At 40.5% G+C, this 19,755-nt stretch overlaps 2 protein-coding genes across 4 annotated transcripts; one reads left to right on the top strand and one right to left on the bottom strand.

The window, feature by feature from the left end:
• Nucleotides 1-4,935: 4,935 nt before the first annotated feature.
• LOC308387457 (ras-related protein Rab-39B-like) lies at nucleotides 4,936-11,275 on the bottom strand. Of its 3 annotated transcripts, none has more exons than XM_080867513.1 (5): nucleotides 11,136-11,275; nucleotides 9,595-10,005; nucleotides 8,566-8,798; nucleotides 6,419-6,689; nucleotides 4,936-6,010 (listed from the first exon to the last, which is right to left on the bottom strand). In XM_080867513.1, exons 3-5 carry the CDS (start codon nucleotides 8,778-8,780, stop codon nucleotides 5,855-5,857), a joined length of 642 nt encoding a protein of 213 aa, XP_080723639.1. In that variant the 5' UTR covers nucleotides 8,781-8,798; nucleotides 9,595-10,005; nucleotides 11,136-11,275; the 3' UTR covers nucleotides 4,936-5,854. The 3 variants fall into 3 exon arrangements, with proteins under 3 accessions (XP_080723639.1, XP_080723641.1, XP_080723640.1); XM_080867515.1 differs by having other exon boundaries at nucleotides 9,732-10,005; XM_080867514.1 differs by lacking the exon at nucleotides 11,136-11,275 and adding an exon at nucleotides 10,081-10,399.
• Nucleotides 11,276-11,385: 110 nt separating this feature from the next.
• Nucleotides 11,386-17,072, top strand: rab38c (RAB38c, member of RAS oncogene family; the record flags this gene model as incomplete). Its single annotated transcript, XM_080867516.1, has 4 exons — nucleotides 11,386-11,578; nucleotides 12,266-12,396; nucleotides 13,940-14,077; nucleotides 15,772-17,072. 4 exons carry the CDS (start codon nucleotides 11,386-11,388, stop codon nucleotides 15,931-15,933), a joined length of 624 nt encoding a protein of 207 aa, XP_080723642.1. The 3' UTR covers nucleotides 15,934-17,072.
• Between the last annotated feature and the right edge of the window lie 2,683 nt (nucleotides 17,073-19,755).

Genomic DNA, 19,755 nt, shown 5'->3' with positions numbered 1-19,755 from the left:
GACCAGCTTGGTAACTTTAGCCAATTAAATTCTTACTCTGTTAAATTCTCACTTTCGGCTCAAAAAGTTTAGACGGTTCGGTAAGAATTACCTCGTTGCATCATTAGATAATCACTGCAACCAAAAGAATTGACAATAAGACGTTAACTGGACACTTTATTAGATACACCTCACTAGTATCAGGTTAGATCCCCTTTTACCTTCAGCACTGTCATAAGTATTCATGACATGGATTCAGCAGGTGGTGAGCACTGTTGTCTCACAGAAAGAAGGTCCTGGATTCAAATCCACCACCTCTCTGGGGTGTTTCTGTGAGGAGCTTCCTTGTTCTCACCGCACTTCAAAGACAATTTGCATTACCAAAACCAATTTGAGATGGTCTGAGCTTTGCTACGTGGTGCTTTGTAGCCATCAGACGCCAATAAATACTTACGCAGTATTGTTGCCTTGCAAACATCAGAGAAAACTGAAATATTAGGTATGATAATTCTGACAAGAAAAGCGAGGAATAAATAAAATGTAGAATAAATTCAAACTAGTTAGATACATCTAAAAATGAACACCAGGAAAAGATGCTTATAAAGGACAACAGTGAAATGAGACAGAAAAGGCTCATAAAAATATGTCTTTAAGAAGGATTTGTAAGAATGATGTATGACAGTGAGCTCATCACCTCAATAGTGAGATTGGGTTGGCTGTAGGTCAGGAAGTGGGCTCTGTATATGTGATACCCCGCTACTCCCGTCTGCATTTCAAAGTATGAACTCTAATCCATCTGTGTGAGTGTGTGTGTACGACGTGCTTGGGTATAGAAATGGGTGAACGAGGCTTGTAGTAAAAACTGGATAAGCTTTGAGTGCTCAGAGTAAAGAAGCAGTCCATGTACCTAAGAATGGTCACCCTTGGTTCTCAGTTAAGACTGTGGGATGGCCAGCAGAGCCTCAGCTGAGCTTATGACTCGAAATACACTTTAAGAGTCAACTATAAAATATTTAATTAAATTCTAAAATTAACATTAACAGATAACCAATGAAGAGAAGCTAAAATGGGAATTAATAACCATTAATTCTGTTTTATCCATATTTAGGTGCAGGAAGCTCTGTGCCATGCTGAATTTAATGTCTTGGATACAGTCATTCAGTGCACTGACTTTAAGATTTTTACTGTGGTTAAAAGAAATGTATGAGTGAAAATGCTGTGCTATGCCCGCGGATGACATATACCAAGCTTCTTCCCGCAGGCGATACGGTCTCTCAATCACACCACCACACAGTCCTGACCCACACATACAGTTCTTACACACACACTGGACATTCTGGACATTGTTTTCACTTCATTACTTAAATCACGCTGCTGTTATTGTGTATATATTTATTTATATTTCTTCATACATTCTTATATAGTTCTATATTGTGTATTTTGTTGTACAGTTATTTTATTTTCAACTTTAATTTATATATTTTATCTTATTCTTTCCAAGTTAAATTTACCCTTCATTCTAATTTGTGTTGTACAGTTATTTCCTTTTTAACCTTAATTTATATTCTATTCCTTCCTAGTAAAATTTACCCTTTTTAATTTTTCATATTTATTTCCTATCTTATTCATAGCCTTTTCCTTTTTTGTTTTCTTTAGGTCACGAGCAGTTGTCCAAGCATTTCACTGCATATCGTACTGTGTATGACTGTGTACGTGACAAATAAAAATTTGAATTTGAATTTTGAATTTGAAACCAAGGGTAACATGTACAAAGAAAGATGCCTGAGGACAGACCCCTGAGGTACCCCACACTTAACTTCCATTGATGGTGACATCACGTCCAAGTGACTACAGTAAAAGACCTTTCCTGTGAATAAGAATAAATCCACCTTAATATTGAACCAGAAATTTGAGATGCTTCAGAGAAATACAGCGATCCACAGTGTCAAACGCAGCACTCAAATCTAATAACACTAAAAGACAACTAATCAGCAGATCATTCAGCTCTCTGATTCCTTTCTGTTTAAAAAAGCAATCAACTGTTCAGCACCGATCATTTCTGATCTGTTGATCACATTTCTCCAGAAAAGGGTCCATGGTTGACATGAGCGGTTATTTGTGATACTGTTGCCATCCTACCAGCTTTAATAGCTCTCTGGCCGTTCTCCTCTGACCTTTGCTACTTAAAAAGGCATGCTCTCCCAGAGAGCTACCACTTACTGGACATTTCCTTTTCTTTGGATCATTCTCTGTAAACCCTAGAAATGGAAAATCCCAGCAAACTAGGAGATTCTGAAACACCAGCCTGTCTTTCTTCCCCATTCTGGTGTTCAGTTTCAACTTCAGCGGGTTGCCTTGAGCATGTCTACGTGCAAGTTGCTGCCACATGATTGGGCGATTGTTATCAAGCAACAAGAACAGGTGTACTTAATAAAGTTTCCAGTGAGTCGTCCTTACTTTAAGAGATTTAAATGCGACATTTTCCATCTTTTATTCCCCGGGAGGAATGTTTCGTTTTATTGCTTTGAAGTTGTGATAGATGTAGGGTTGCACTTACATTTTCTATACGACTGAATTTGAAAATCACAACAAAAATGTGGATTTTAACTTCTTTGTTTGTCTCACCTTCGGTAACAGGCTGAAAAAGAAAGAAAAAGGAACACATTTTGGAGAAGGAAGAGTCTTTTTTAAAATCTCTACACTATAAAAATGCATAAGAGCTGCTCCCTCCTCTCTTCTCGACACACTAAGGCTGCGCTCTAGTGGTCGCACACTGCAATGTGCCAATCTGGAAACAGTACAGCTATGAACCACTGTGGCAAAGCTGTGTGTAAGCTTGAAAACCTGCACAACAGCGAATCTCCAAAGAAAAACCTTTTCACTTCCAGGCATTTATTTCCAATGACGATCGAGGTGTATATAATGCCACAACAACATCAAACGACCAACCTTGTCAGGATTTGGTTACAAATAAATTATTCACACGTTTAGTGTAATGTGATATAAATGTGTTTCCCGCCACCTTACACTTCAGACGTCAGAGCTCAAAGGAATAACACACAGCTGAATGTATATGAAAGCCTGTTCGATGGTTAATGCCACCAAAAAAGTTAAATCTGTCAGTTTTTTTCCTTTGTGCTGTGTTTCACATGCAGTTTTGTTTTATTTTTCACATCTCTCATCCATTCTGCTCCTACAGTGAAACAGTTACCTACAATATATCAAAGATTAAAAGGAAAAAGCCCTTTCTGTCTTTGGAAATTTTCAATTAAATGGACTGAGTGTATAAATGAATTTTAAACAGACTCCAAAGACTCGTACTGAGTAAGTACTGAATGAATTAAGAAGCAGTTCATAGGAAGAAATAGTGTTAAATGTATGTGTCAAACAATAATATTGAAGGAATCTAAAAATAAAATAACTATAAATGTTACTTTATCCATTTCAAATGTATGTTCATTATCTCATTACACTGATTTTTTCCCAATAATATCCCTTTTCATTACTCACGGATGTACACGCTGCATGCATGATGAAACAGACACGGCTCAATGGTCTGGTTTTTTTCCATCCAGATGGTTGCTTGTTTTTTTCCACTGTATTCTAATACACGCGAGTCACACAGTGAGGTGAGCCGCACAGGCTGTGGGCTAGTCTGTTTCCTGTGTTTATTCACAGCACAAACCTCTGGGCGTTTGTTTAAGAGGGATGCTGTGAAAGCTACAGAGACGCCGTGAAATAAAATCTAATGTGGGATAAACTTAGATAAATTGGATTTTAAGGTCCCATCACTCAAAGTGTTTGGTGTCATTTTTCTGTCACAGGAACCAATTTCTGTTAAGCTTTAGCTGTCTGACAGATGGCCTCACGTTTGTCTCTTGAACATTTGGGTAACAGAGGAGTGCATAGTCGTCTCAAAGACTGCAAGGCGCCTGGTCCTGCAGCTTCAAAAAAAGAAAGAAGCACAGATCATCACCCCTCCACCACCGTGCTTCACAGCTGCTAAGAGTTGTTTGTGCTCACATGCTGTGGTTGGTTTGCTCAAAATGTGGAGCTGTGTATTATGGCCAAACATCACCACTTTGGTCTCGCCTGTAAAGGACATTGTCCCAGAAGTCTTGTGGTTTGTTCGGGTGCAGCTTTGCAAACTGAAGCTGTGCTGCCATGTTGTTTATAGTGAGACGAAGCTTTCTGCTGGAAACCCTTCCAAACAAACTATACTTGTTCAGTCTTTTTCTAAGCTTACTTTCATGAATTTTAACATTGATTTTTTCTCTGAGCATTGTACAGTCTGACCCTGGGGTAGATTTGCTGTGGTCTCCATTCACCTAAATGTTTTGCACTTGTGAAAACATTCAGGTGGGATGACAGACTTCAAATTGTTTGTAATGCTCACAAGGAGGCCATCTGATTGTTGGACTTTTCTCTGTTTTCTCTGTATTATTGTCCTTACCTTATAAAATAAAGCACCTTGAGGCAACTGTTGTTGTGATTTGGTGCTATATCAATGAAATTGAATTGGAGTGATCTTATAACTCTTTCCAGGGCAGCAACAAGTGATTTTATAAGTTCATTGCTGATGCTTTTTGTCCTTGGCATTGTATTACCTTGTACCTGAATGCTCCAGATCTGCAAACTATCAAAACATGTGCTTTAATAGTGGTGCTTATACCAGCTGATGACCAATTAATCAGGGCATTTTAATGAGAACTCCTTGCTGCTACTTACCTTGTTAATTCCTGTGGAAGCAGTAAATGTGTACTTTGCTTTTCCACACACTGCGTCTGCATTTTTGTTTAATGTTTGCTGATAAATAAATGTTTTTGGATTACCTGAGGTTGATTTTTTTGTTAGTTTTAGCCTCATTTTAGGGGCTTTAAGGGACCAGTTGATTTTTTAGTAACATCCTGACACACAAAACCTTAGAAATGAAAGGAAGCTTCACTTTCTTTTTACTGTGACTTTATATTTATTTCAAATTGAACACTATGGGGATCTATACAAAAGGCTTTTGGACAGTTTCTCACCTGTTCTCACCAGTAACCCAACACGGAGCAGTAAACGTGAACTGAGAACTTTCCATATCGATCAAGTCGTCAAGGCTAAAATAAGCAGCTACAGTAACGTTTTTCTTCCAGCAAAGAACAAATGTACCATTAATCATTTTCACAGTGCAAACTCGTTCCTCCGCGTTCAGGTGAACAAACGAGACATCTGAAACTTTGGTTCGCTTGGAGTTCACCGACCTCCACCTTCTTTATGCGTTAAGCCACTCAGATTTGTAGTGCAGGCGTACAATCAGTCGGCGAGGCTGCTGCCTCTTTCTGCCTCCTCTCTCCAGCCGAATATAGTCCACAACGGGCTGCGGTATATTCAGAGGCATTTCCAGAAAAAAGGAAGAGGCGTGGCTCAGTCGTGGCATCGCTGATTCATCAAATTAAAGTCACACAAGAGTATAAATACACTACACTGATAGTCTTTTATACATGTGCAGCTAGAGAAACGGAACTGGCCACTGGAGTATAACTGTACACATCAGGAAAGGCCAAAGGTGGAGTAAAGCTTAAGTGTCGGTAGCAGCTGCAAAGACAGCAGGATGACTAGAGTTACACGCATGCACACAGAAAGATGAAGTGGCAGGATGCTTCTTGTGCTTCTACACCTGTTGGGAACATCAACAAAGTGCCCCAAGTTTGAGCCTTAAACAGGCAATTGAATGTTAAAATAACGTCTATATGAATAAGTATGTAACTGAGCAGGGGAAACATTAAAGTCCCCTAAAACTGGCCTGAGAGCAGCCATGGCAAAAAAGATCTTGTACATATGGAGTCCACTGAAGTATTACCACCTCTCACCCTAACGTGCTGCAGCCGAATCAGCAGTAGCACTGCCGGCTGCTCTTGGTGACCTCCTCAGAGGAGTGGACGGTGTTGGGAACAAATCCGCTCTTGACGCCCTCCCAGCCGTCCTGGATCTTGATGTCCCCGTTGCGCACCAGCTCAAAGATGTCCTTCGTCAGATCCACAAACGCCTGGAGGAGGAATCACGAGCAGGCTCAGCAACAGAGATTATGTTTTATTCTGATCATTAATTCTTAAAATAACTGCAAAAATGTCAATATATGCTGCTTATAGCATATTAGGATTATGCATCTTTAAGTCTAAGAGAACCAACATTTTCATGAGGAGTTTTGCATTGAATATTTCAAATTGTTGTCACTTATTTCACCATCACTGCTTACTTTTAATAAAAGTACCTCTTTTTGTTTTAGACACCCTGCATGCAGACGGCAGAGAGAGACAGTCTTCTTCGTGCTCTTGTAGTTATTTATACCACCCATATTATTGTTGCAAAGCAGAACCTTTCTTATAATATCCCACTTTTTCAATTAAAAAAAAAGATGAACTACATATGGAATAAAAACAAACAAAAACTACACCTTCTCCACATTGATGGCCTCCCGTGCAGAGGTCTCCACATAGCGCATCCCGTAGGCCCCCGCCAGCTTCTCCGCCTCCTGCTGAGTCACCTGACGCTGGGCTTCCAGGTCACACTTGTGGCCGACCAGCAGGAAGATGATGCTGTGCGGCTGGACGTGGCTCTGCGCCTCCTCCAGCCAGTTGTGGACGTTTTGAAAGGAGCGGCGGTTTGTGATGTCAAAGAGCAAGAGGCCACCCACTGAGTTGCGGTAGTAGGCTCTGGTGATTGACCTGCACAGAAAGAGGTGTGCAGGAATGCAGACGTGAATAACTGGCAGAAGACCACACCCACAGTGGAAAAAAACGGTCCCCTACAAATGAACAAGTTGCATCTGTTTGAGTAGTTTTTGCTAAAAAAAAAAAAAACTACCGTTATACAATTTGTACCGATTTTTTGTTCTTTTCTTTCTTTTGCAGATGAATACAGGTGAACCTCTGTCCGTCCTTATTTCTGACACATTTGGTCACTGTCATGGCGGAAGACCCATCCATGACCCATCTTTGGTGTTTTGGCTGAGAGAAGGAGGTTCTCATCCAAGATTCTGGTCTTTAAATCAGTGACGTTGTCCTGTACCCTTAGCAGAAAAATGTTTCCACCTCTGTGCTTGCTAGTGGGGATGGTATTCTTTGAATCATACTCAACATCTCTCTTCATCCAAACACGAAGGGTAACGTTGATGCCAAAGACCACCTGATCACATCACTTTCTCCTAAGCCTTCTCTCAATCATTTGTTCACCGGCAAACTTAGCACGGGCCTGTAAACGTGACTTCTAAAGCAAATTTTTGTGAGGCTGCAAAAGGTCAGTCCATCATGACACAGTTCAGCGACATGCAAACCAATTATATAACATTCATTGAATGTGTTTTATCTGGATTTTGTATTGATATTCTGTGTCTCGACATTAAAAACTACAATAAAAATTAGAGACTGTTCATTTCTTTGTAAGTGAAAAAACTCACAAATTCAGCAGGGGATCAACTAATTATTTCCCCCATTTTTTTTTTAATGTTTTCTTTTAAAAATACACTCTGATTTCCATGTTTACACAATATCAGCATGAATCAAAAAGCTGGCAGCTGGGAAGGTAGGCCATACTGTTATATACAACTCTTTCCAGCTTCTTCAACATGTGATTAGCATCAGGTTGAAAAAAATCTACTTTTTAATATTTTATTTGTATTTTGTGGACTGTTTTCATTTGGCTGCAAGTTTTAATATTTTATATCATTTAATTTACATATTTAAAAGTGACCCCTTTAAAAAAAAACATAGTCATGACTTCATGAATTGTTTTTTTTCCCCATGATTGCCAAATCATTAAAAATGTGAATTCTGAACCCAGTAAAGGATTAGACTGGAGATATTCTGGGTTTTTGGTTTGTTTGGTTTTTGTTTGTTTGTTTGTTTGTTTGTTTGTTTTTTAATTATTATTTTTCTTTCCAAACATGCAGAGCTACCCGCTGTGGCGACCACTTTTTGAATAAGGGAGCTGCCAAAAGTAGATTATTTTTATTTCGAGACCAGCAAAAGACCCAAACCAGCCTCAGGGAAACACAAGCTGGTGTACTGCCTGTGCCAGTCCTGAGCTGGATTAATGGAAGTGTTGCATCAGGAGGGGCAACCGGCATAAGATTTGTGCCAAATAAAACATGCGGATCCATCTGCTGCGGCGACCCCTTTGGGAAATAAAGGAGCAGCTGAAAGTCTCCCCCCCCCCACTGTGATCCAATCCAACCAAAAGAGCAAAGTTTGTGGCTTCCCTATCCTCTCTCTGACTCTTATTAAGATATTAAAATGATCACAAATATAAACTTTAATTTTCAAATGAGGTTAAACAGCTTAATTACCCATCTGGTTGAGATAGTTTTCACCTAACAAACTTTTAGTTTAGTGTTAACAGCAGATGGACAGAGAACTCATGCAGTAATGTTAATGAAGGAAAATGTCAAAACATGTCATCTTAACGTGGCCTAACTGAGCTTTAATGCCCATCTGACGGAAGCATGTGTAGTGTGTGCTTTTGAAGTATGAGGAGAGTCTTGTTTATAGTCCAAAATCTAGTTTTTGTGGACACATGAGAAAGAAATCAGGAGTCTGTCTTTACCTGAACCTCTCCTGTCCTGCCGTGTCCCAGATCTGAAGTTTGATTCTTTTCCCCGGCTCGATCTCCACAAGACGGGAGAAGAAGTCCACCCCGACGGTCGGGTCTGACACCTGTGCGAAGCGGCCCTCAGTGAACCTCCGGATCAGGCATGACTTGCCGACTGTGGAGTCTCCGATGACTATCAGACGAAACTGGTAAAGCCATATAGTCTCCATTTCTCATTGAAATAAGTTCTGCAAGACAAAAAAACCCCACTCACTTAGTCAGGGTCACCCACAGTAAGCCCAATACTGAGACTAAAACGAGACTCTTAAAAAGATGAAATGAGAATCCTCTCCTCACAAAACCAAATATTTTACATCATCTAATGGAAGGATTTTTGTAAATATAAAATCTAAAACATCAATTAAAATCCTGCTGTTCATGTCTTCAAATTTGGATCCTTCAAAGGGGATGGAAACAGCTGTAGATTAAACATCAGACTTTAAAGCTTCCACAAGCCCCTCCGTCTTTTTCAGAAAAAGAAGATCTGCTTAAATGAGTTTAAACAGATCAAACATTACATTTAATCCAGAGATTGTGCTGACTAGAAGGATATTTTTTGGGATTATGGCTTTCCTCTAAACATGGGAATAATAGGCTCATAGCGTCTCAGCAGTGGCCATGTGATTTACAGATGGGTGATCTAATTTGAAAGAGGGAGGGGGAGGCCACTCCTCTCCAACTCAATAAACAGTGGCGTAGTCAGCCCCCATGTGGATAGCAGAGTGGTTGTTATAGAGCAATAACACACAATGAGGCCTTGAATAAAGCCAGAATTCAGGTTTAATATAGTTGCTTAAAAATCACCATAGATAGGAAGAAGGCGTCCTGTGCTACTAATGATGCAACAAACTATATGGTTCTTTATTTAATTTTTTTTGTTTTGATCACAAGGCCCAACCCTCTTAGCTCAATGAGCATTCTCTACTTAGTTAATTATTTTTCTGGACAACAATTAAATTAAACAACTAATAAAGTGTGACCTACCTCAATTTCAGAGCTCAGTACTTGAAAAAAAGAAACCCCATATTGATGATTATGTTTCCAAAAAAGAAGAAAAAAATGACCCCTAATCTAGCACTGGTTCTGTTGTTGCTTACAGAAAACCCCAGGCGGTAACATACAGAGCATTAGCAGGGCCTCCGGTGCAGCATCGCTTTGTGAGCCGGTTTAAAGGGTGAAAACGGGGTGAGCGGTGTTTGGCCCGACAGGTGATCCGATCTGCTGGCTCATTACAGCGGGGCTGTTGATATTTCCGCGATGATCCGCTGATGAAATGGCAGCAGAACACAGCAGCAGCATCGCACTCACGTCTCTTCCTCGCCCTCATCAGTACCATTACCGTAATGGCGCGCACAGCAGCGCAGCAGCAGATTCCCGGGGCGATGCATTCACGTGCTAAACGGAAGAAAAAAACGGTAAATAAGAAACGAACACACATGCGATTATTTCATATCAGTACTTAGTACTTACAAAAATATATTTATAATTTTTTCCCCCTAGACCTCCAGGGTGACAGCGAATGATCAGCCAATGGAAAACAACTAAACTTATTCTATTTGCTCTTGTACTATAAGTACAATATTTGCTGGAGTATTTTCATTTTAACCTACTATGTACTTCTATAAAGAAAATGTATTTTCTTTTGTTAAACTGCATTTCAGTACACTAAAAATAAGTATATGCAGTATAACCACTATTACTCTTCTGCACATGTCCAAAAATTGCCTCCTTAACTTTGCCTCCTCTTCTCTCCAGAGCACACCTCCACCTCTCCAGCCTCGCTTCCACCCTCTTCCTACTCTCACTACAGATTACAATGTTGTCTGCAAAACATCATAGTCCACCCCCACCCTGAACCCATCTGACTTTCCCACCAGTCCACCACCACTCTCCTCATACATGACCTGCACCACCCTCACATACCTCTGTTATCCCTGACTTCATCATGAAGTACCACATTCCAACTCCTTCTGTACTTCTCATATCAACACTCACAAAACAAAAATGGCACCTGCAGTGCTCTTTCTCAGCATGGAGCACTGATCGTTCTTAGGTAAAGACTAAAGCGCATTTGCACGTTTTATTTGATCTTATTCATTGATATTGAAAACTCCATTCAGTTCAGAAGTAAAGTCCAACACATTAGCCTGAAATCAAGTTTGGATTCTTTGATTTGCATTTGGTTTTCGGGTCCATTACAATAACGGTGCTGTCTGACTTTAGCCATGATGGACACTCCGTGCAATCACGATGTAGGGCTACAGAAATGATTTAGTCATGAAAACATTTATTGCTGCTTTTTAAATAGTAAAACAATCTAATATTTGCGAACTTCAGCTTAAATCGATCATTTTTTTCTAATTGAAAACATCCAAAGACGTCATCGATCCATTTTACACAACTTTCTGACATTTAAATGACAGATATTAATTTGTTATTTGCAGAGTCGCTTTATTCGAATATTTTAAAGACATCAGATGGAATTTAAAATGAAGCTTATGTTTACGAGGAGTGTGTGAACGCACCATGAGTTTTCCGCTGAAGTTTGCAGTTTGCTCTGAAGTAAGCGAACTCACGCTGTCCTTATTTTATTTAGACTGTTGGACTCCGGTGATTGCAGACGAGTGCGACCGCTTCTCGACGATAGAAGATCACGTGATAATATTTCGGTTCGCAGCAGGACGGAAGGAAATGCCTTTACTGTAGCTGTTCTGTGGTTTTGATGTGTCTCAGCATCCTTCGGAAAGTTTTCATAATATCACCGAGCCTGCAGCCATGCAGCAGGAGCTTCTTTTCAAAGTCCTGGTCATCGGAGACTTAGGAGTAGGGAAGACGTCCATAATCAAGCGGTATGTGCATCAGATCTTCTCCCAGCACTACCGAGCCACCATTGGGGTGGACTTCGCCCTGAAGGTGTTGCAGTGGGACAGTAACACTGTGATCCGGCTACAGCTGTGGGATATTGCAGGTCTGTCAAACTTTAACGACCCACTGGTTTAAGGCTTATATATATCAGGTGATACAACGGTGTTTGTGTGTGTGTGTGTGTGTGTGTGTGTGTGTGTGTGTGTGTGTGTGTGTGTGTGTGTGTGTGTGTGTGTGTGTGTGTGTGTTGGGGTTTTTGGGAACAAGAACCATTTGTTTCACCATCAGCAGCCGTGAAAGCTGCTTCTGGAAGGAAAGGCGCTTTGCAAATTCACTTGAGAGGATATTTAGAGGAGAGTTAGAACATAAATATCTTCATCTTAATCTAACTCAAGTCTTTTTTGTAGTGTCATAAATAAGAGGATAGCACTTTTTTTATTTAAGAAGTGAAAGGCAGAAGAAAAACAAAGAAAAGAAAAGCAGATTTTCCACCCAGTAAGTGTGTGTGTGTGTGTGTGTGTGTGTGTGTGTGTGTGTGTGTGTGTGTGTGTGTGTGTGTGTGTGTGTGTGTTGCATGCCTGGGTCACTCCCTGCCGTTTGGTGCCTGGTTGAGGAATGTAGATCCCATGCTCATAATATCAGGCACATGATGGCAGTTGCTGGAGACTAAACACACACACAGAGCTCCATAACTGGCACTCATAAACCATGACGTGACTTGATTTAATTTGATGGACTTGAAAGCAGTCTTTGTATGTGCGTGTGTCTGATTGATGGTGTCTCATCCTAGGACAGGAGCGGTATGGGAACATGACTCGTGTCTATTACCGGGAGGCGGTGGGAGCACTGGTGGTGTTTGACGTGACGAGGGCCTCCACGTTCGACGCCGTGCTGAAGTGGAAGGATGACCTAGACTCCAAGGTCAGATGGCTGAACCTGCAGAAGCATAAAGCTGGGCTTTTCTGGCTTCACCGTCATTCTCTCTGTCTTTTTTTTTTTACCCACACGTGACTGATCGCATGGTGGTTAGTGCTGTTGCCTGAGTTCAATTCCACCATCGGGTCGGGGTCTTTTTGTGTGGAGTTTGCATGTTCTCCCTGTATTTGCGTGGGTTCTCTCTGGGTACTCCGGCTTCTGCCCACAGTCCAAAGACATGCACTTTGTGTGGATAGGTTAATTGAAAAATCTAAATTGCCCATAGGTGTGAATGTGCGAGTGAATGCGAATGGTTGTTTGTCTCTGTGTGTTAGCCCTGCGACAGACTGGCGACCTGTCCAGGGTGTACCTCGCCTCTCGCCCTATGACAGCTGGGATAGGCTCTAGCACCCCCATGACCCTGAAAAGGATAAGCGGAAGCAAATGGATGGATGGATGGTTGGTGACTGATCGCAACTAAAGAGAGAGAAAGAGTTTTTGGCCCCTCCATTCATCTGTTTTCTTAAATGTTTATGCAGTTCGGGGTCACGGAGGGGCTGGAGCCTATCCCAGCTGTCACTGGATGAAGGGCAGAGTGCACCCTGCACAGCTTGCCAGTCTATCACAGCACCCCACTGACTCAAAACCTCTGTTATTTTCTTTGCAGTATTTCAGTGTTTTTTCTCCTTCTCACAGGGATCCAGCAGCATTTCCCATAAAAGGCAAAAACCTCAGGTTGCTACATTTACCCACATGTTTTCTCCTTTTTACCCCTGCATCACTTCTAGTGTTGTTTTTGGGATCTTGCATTGGGAGCTATAGTTGCATTAGTGCAGTGAAAGTTGGAAAAAAAAGCCCAACAGATCACAATCGTGCTCTTGGTTGATATTCAGGTTGAAGGGTCCTCATTTTTATACAACAGAGGAGCGAACAAAGCAGAGCAGAGGCGACTCAGCAGATGATCTGAAAGACGATTTTGGGAAAATTTAAATCAGGTTTTTGCTTTTTTTTATGGGAGTAGTCATGCACATTTATGATCTCCTTTTGTATATGTGGAAAATTATGAGTCATTGTTCAAATGTAGATTAATGCCACGGGCTTTTGAAAAACCTTGCACTTTGATGTGCATGAAATGGCAGAAAATGAAGAAGCAGAACTTGAAAGGGAAATAAAATGTACAACTTATTTTTTGCAGACTGTTGCATGAAAAGCGCGTAAAGGGGAGCATTTTTGGACAGAGACATCATAAAAGATGTGAGAGGATTTCAGAGGGTGAACACGCACCTCTGAAAAAGCTTCCTGACACTTTAAAGCAGACAAAAAACACTCCATGATGAGAACAAGCGAAAATTAGCACTCTAGTCTCTTCAGCTCGTATAGTTGTCAGTAATACTTTGTTATTGGTTTGCTTTTGTGATAAAATGTCTTTACAGAGAGACTACAGGGCACACTGATATTTTTCTGTTTGTGTGCTTTAAGGTAAGACAGGGCCATTTAACAATTTATTTAAAAAATAATGTGATCCAGCTCAACTTTCTTCTGTCCAAAGGTGACACTGAACCATGGGAGGCCAGTTCCAGCTGTACTCTTGGCCAACAAGTCAGACCAGCTGGTTTCCCAGCAGCCCAAACTCGACGTCTTTTGTAGGGAGAACGGCTTCGTCGGATGGTTTGAGACTTCTGCAAAGGTGTGAGAGAGGAGACCCACGTGGCTTTTGATGCAATCTCTGCAACAAGCTGTAGATTTTCTTAGACAGATCGTTGAGTACACCAAAGATTTCTGTGCAAATTGTTAAAGCTTAGAGGTCTTTCTTTGACTACCCAAATGATAACTCTGTGCCATACAAGCAAGGCCCAAAATCGGGTTATATTTGCATATTTGGGGGGAAACTGGAGCAGTGTTATTTCAACAGAAGCTTCCTGTAAAAACAAACGATTCAAAAAATGTTTCATTCAAAGTCAGACAAGTTTATTTGCCGTCCTCTTGGGAGGCAAACAGAGGAATTCCAGCACTCTGTTGTGAACTAGACTCTTCTTTTTCTTCTCATTTAATGCCTTTCCAATGAGTTACACACAAGAGTGTGAGGTAAAGGCTGCGATGTAGTTACTGTACACAAAGGTTCATGTACATAAAGGGTGACTGACATGTGGGCAGTTTGAAAGAGAGCTGTAGATGTGTGACAAATGAAAGGAAAAGCCTGGACCGTTAAAGCCCTCAGTGAGGGGCTCTGATACAAAGTTATGCTGTGGGGGGCGTTTGGGTCCACAAATCAACACAACGCTGTCCTGATTGCCTTCATCCTACAATGAAACATGCTGCTCACACTTAGAAATCAAATAATATGACATCAGTCCCCTGACAAGCATGCATTCCTAGTCCCAAAGAGTCTAGCTCTGCTCTAAATTAATGCGGTAATAGTAATTTTTTTTCTTGGCTAAATCACTATAGTAACCTATGGAGAATGCTTAACCTGGCCAGGAGCAATTTATGTGCAGCGTTTCAGTTTAAAATCAGCTGAAAGCGTCACATTTTCAATGATTCCAGTGCGCTTTAGGCGTTGTACAGATTCTGGGCTGAAGGAAAAAGGTTTATAAGTTGTACCTTACACCACTAAATGAGGCCCAGCTGTAAAGTCGAGTCGCATTCTCACAGGATTTTGCTGGCATTCAGTCGGTGATGCAGAAAATAAATGTTTACGCTCGGGCGTAGATGTGCCGCTATGTCTGATTTAAACTGCTGCGATGGCAGCTACTACAACCCAAAATAGTAAACATTTATATTTGTTGGCTATTTATTTCTGAGAATACCTGTTAAACCAATGCAATTAATTGACTGCATCACTCTGAATAACCGCTGGTGTTTCAGAGCTTTAAGGTGCTGCCGTCACATTAGAAGTGAACGGCAGCACAGAGCGGTAATATAAATATAATAGAGTGAGATATTTTACCCCTTTGTGCGCTTTTGATGCTGGTAAATTCACAACATAAAGATAGCCTTATTTGCAGCAATGTTGCATTTTATTGCTATATTCTCTATAATTTTTAGAGATCACCTGTTCCTCTGATAATGTCTCTGATTGGAGGAGGCAGTGCTGAATTATTGTAGGGTCTTGACCTTACAATACAAAACACCTGCAAGCAACTGTTGTTGTGATTTAGTGCTATATAAATAAAACTGAATTGAATGTGTTGTCACTATATGAAAAGTAAGGAAAATTACAGCTTCTATAGGACTCATTCTGAGTTTAATATGAATGTGCGTCCATGGCAATCAATTCAGCTTCTCTTGAGATATTAAAATCTGTGTGTGTCCGCTGCACCGGTGTGGCTGTAAAGATTTCATCACAGCTGTCTTACTTTTTCTATTTTTTTTCTCACTCAGGAAAACACAAACATTGAGGAGGCAGCCCGCTGCTTGGTAGAGCACATTCTGAGAAACGAGGAGAGTCTAGTGACAGAGCGAGAACCTGGTTCGCTCATCCTGTCCGGATGCGCCACGACATCAAAGCAGCATCTTGGCTGCTCCTCGTGTTCAAAATGGTAATGTCTGACATCAACAGGCGACCAAGACGGGAAGGCCACGAGAAATGTTTGACTCAGGGACCGCTTTAAGAAAAATTCTGTCTCAGAGTGATAGATTTGATTTTAAAAACATCTTAAAAGTGTTTAAAGTCTTTGAAGTTCTGTGGGTATCAAAATGTGATTTTTATTACTTTATTTCTTTATCCATTTTTTTTGTCCCTCCACACAAACTTTAACAATCTTAGAAATCAAAACACTAAAAAAAAGAAAAAAAAAGTTGGTACATGCAGTTTTTATTATTGGCACTTTCTCGCTTCTTTAACTTGCTTTGAATCGACAGTGTGACACTGATATTTGAACTGACGGCTCTCTGTGGCACTTTCGTTCTGACGCTGATGTAACATGAAAAATAATTCCAAACTTTGATTTTTTTTTTTGCCTGCAGTGTGAACACAGACACGAAAACATGAATCTTCCTTGCGTTATTTGCACTTTTCCTCGGCCTACGTTTCTATCTGTGTTTAACCGCTCACTAAAAATGTCAACGTCATGAATACTGCATTGCGAGCTTGAGATACATAAAAGCAGCTGCTCAGCTTTGGATAACATATAGACTGGGAATTGGGAAAACAGCCTGACTCAGGGAGGGGCTTCATACTGTTCAACTCTGCTGCTTGAAGCACTAATACTGACCTCAACTCAGCTGGGACGAGAAGTCATATACAGTCTCTTTGCGTATGACTCGGTAGCATTAGCAGTTTATAGCAAGCACACTGTGTTGGCTATGTTTTTTTAATAGGATTTTCAAGAACCTACATCACTCTCTTTTGTATATGGATTTGAGTGAACATTTAATATTGGGTGGGCCACATGTGAGCGCCACACTCTTGGCTTCAGAAATAACTGCTGTATGGGAATGAAATCTCTTTGCAACAGCTATCGCCACCTAGTGGCTTCAGATAGAAGGCAGGTTTAAGATACTTTCCTACTGACTTAATTTTTCCAACCCCAAAATTAGCTCAATGTTTTATATTGCCTATGGGGGCATTTGGTCTAATATCCACTGCCAAGCCAATGGATGTGGTGCATCAACAGTGCCTCTATGATAAGGCCCAGATATTTGAGGAGATAAGCCCAGAGCAGAGGTGGGCAATTAATTTTCCCACAGGAATCACATGAGAAGCTGGAACTGCTATGGAGGGCCACACCAATCAGCTTGTTGAGATATGAAATTAATACTGAGCAGAATTCAGCTCATCTTATTGGTGTGGGTGCAGTTTATCATGTGGCCCCTGTGGGAAAATTAATTGCCCACTGGTGGCCTAGAGGAATAATAATAATAATAACAATCATAACAAAGAATTTAGCCAACAATAACACTAAGTGGGATTTTTTTTGCTTTGCACCAATCTCGTTGAATATATTTTCCTTCTACACTGCATCGTGAGCTGATGAAGTGGAAAATCTGTTCTGGCACAGTGCTGAGGAAACTAAACAAGAATCCTTTGCAGTCAGGAACAAACAGAGAAGTATCGGGGACCCTGGAGGGGAGACAGTTTAGCAGATATGGCCACTAAAAAGACCATTCAATTAGCTGATAAGATACTAAAGACTGTTTCTGAATTCATTAATTAGAAACAGCTGTAAGAATAAAACAATTAAGACATCTGCGGGTCCTCCAGTGCTCTGCCTCTTCCTGATATACTGACGGATATTCAGTCAGCTGCTAATTTACATGTGTTGTCTGTATTTTAAATGTGGTTTCAGTGAAGAATCTCATTTTTGAAGTATTTCACTCTTAACTTTCACCATAAACTCTTGGCTCTGTTGTTCAAATGGGACATTTTCTTCAGCTTTAAAATCAACTTCTTGTCAGTCCAATAAAAAAATGTGGTATGTGCTCCTCCTCTTCTGCACAGACGCTTTTGTTGAGCTTGTCTTGTGTGTTATTTGAAGGTCCATGTTTTCAAATTAGGCATCTGTTTTATATTTTTCTTCACTGCCTTTGATGTGCAATAGCACTTAAGCCCTTAAGAATAGAGGCATTTGTCTGCACCCTCTGTGGACCAGACTATGTGTATATAGACATGTACTTCTGCATATGTTTTAAATGATGATCATTCAGGATTTTTGCCTCAACTACATGTCACTTAAATTAACACTCCTTCAAATGAACAATAATACTGAAAGAATTATCCAATTATTCTGTAGCTATTCATACAATGCATTTAGCTTTACTTTAAAGCAACGTTTCTCTTCCTACAGCTGCATGCTTCTGAGGATTTACAGTTGTTCTCTTGATGTCATTCTGAAATGAATAATCTTTAGGTTCTAGTTTGTTGGCAGGGAAAATTTGAGGTTGTTACTTTGCATTTTAAGGAAATGTTGATCAATATGTTTCAGTATTTTAGGCATTTTTTATACCAAGGTAAATAACTGAGCAGCAGATTAACTTTAAGATTGTGTATTTGTTGTACGGCTGTAGTCAAACGTTTACATTCAGCAATCATGGGCATGAATGTCATGGTAATTTGGGACTTTTAATGATTTCTTTGACCTGTTCTGTCCATGGTACAATGATTATGCAAGCATCCCCTACCAGACACTTTTGGTAGCCGTCAACGAGCTTCTGGCATAACTCTGGCGAGATATTTGACCACTCTTCTTGACAGAATTTGCAGACCTCGTTTAAATTGCTTGTTTTCCTGGCACAGGACTGGTCCATAGATTTTCTATTGGTGTGAGGTCGGGGCTTTGGGAAAGTCATTCAAGAAGGGATCATTGTCCTCAATTTGAAGCTGATCATTGTGATCATGTTGGAAAATTCGGAGGTAGCTCCCCTTCTCCATTAAACCATCCACTTTGCGCAGTGTACCTGTACCACTGGCAGCTAAGCAGCCCCAGAGAATTATGCTACCACCACCAGCTTGACAGCTGGTGCATTGTTCTTAGGTTTGAAATCCTCACCTCCTTTACTCCTCCAAACATACCTCTTTGTCATTGTGACCAAATAGCTCAACCTTGGTCTCCTCTGACCATCAAACTTTTTTCCAGAGGACGTTTGATTTGTCCATGTGAGCAGCTGAAAATTCAAATAGAGCTTGAAGGTGTAATTTTGGAGCAGGCACTTGCCTTGCTTGGTGCCTTCTCAGTCCAGTGATGTAAAACACACTTCACTGTGGACTGCGGCACTGCTGTTCCACAAGTTTCCAGCTCACAGTAAGCTTGCTAGTTCCTGGTTGAGGGTGACAGTTTGTGTCTTCTTCCAGATCCTGGCAAAGTGGAGATGGTGACACATAAAAACAACTTTTACTTATGTACAGTAGTTTGAACCAATGATTTTTGAATCCACAGAAATTAAAATAAATTGACAAAACAGGGACAGAGGTTCCTGCAGGGTTTAAATTTTAGCAGTGTGAATATTTTGTGGTCTAGAGAATATCTTCTAAAGCTTTCTGGATAACACAAGGAAATATGTTTTAAGCTATTTAAGTAATACCCTCCTGTGAGTTATTTTACCATTATGAGAACACTGTTTCATTCCAGGAACTACATTTCACTGTAACGGTGAAAAGATATTAAAGCAAAAACGATTACTTAAAGCCCCCTCATAGTATTAAGTTAAAAACTGGAGGTGGAATATTGGTGGGGAATTATTTACAATAAACGTCACCATCTGGTTTTCCTGGGATTTAAAAGCACAAACTAAAACACACGGGGTCAGAGGCACCTTTTCATAGGAGGTGTTACAGGAATAAAACATCTTTTTGTGTGTTGTTATTATTAGTGGTTTTTCCTCACTATGTGTCTACATTTCATTGGACAGCAGATAATCAGCGCGAGT

This window comes from Rhamphochromis sp. 'chilingali' (assembly GCF_963969265.1).
Source record: "Rhamphochromis sp. 'chilingali' genome assembly, chromosome: 19".
NCBI lineage: Eukaryota > Metazoa > Chordata > Actinopteri > Cichliformes > Cichlidae > Rhamphochromis > Rhamphochromis sp. 'chilingali'.
This window is presented reverse-complemented; position numbering and strand designations above follow the sequence as displayed.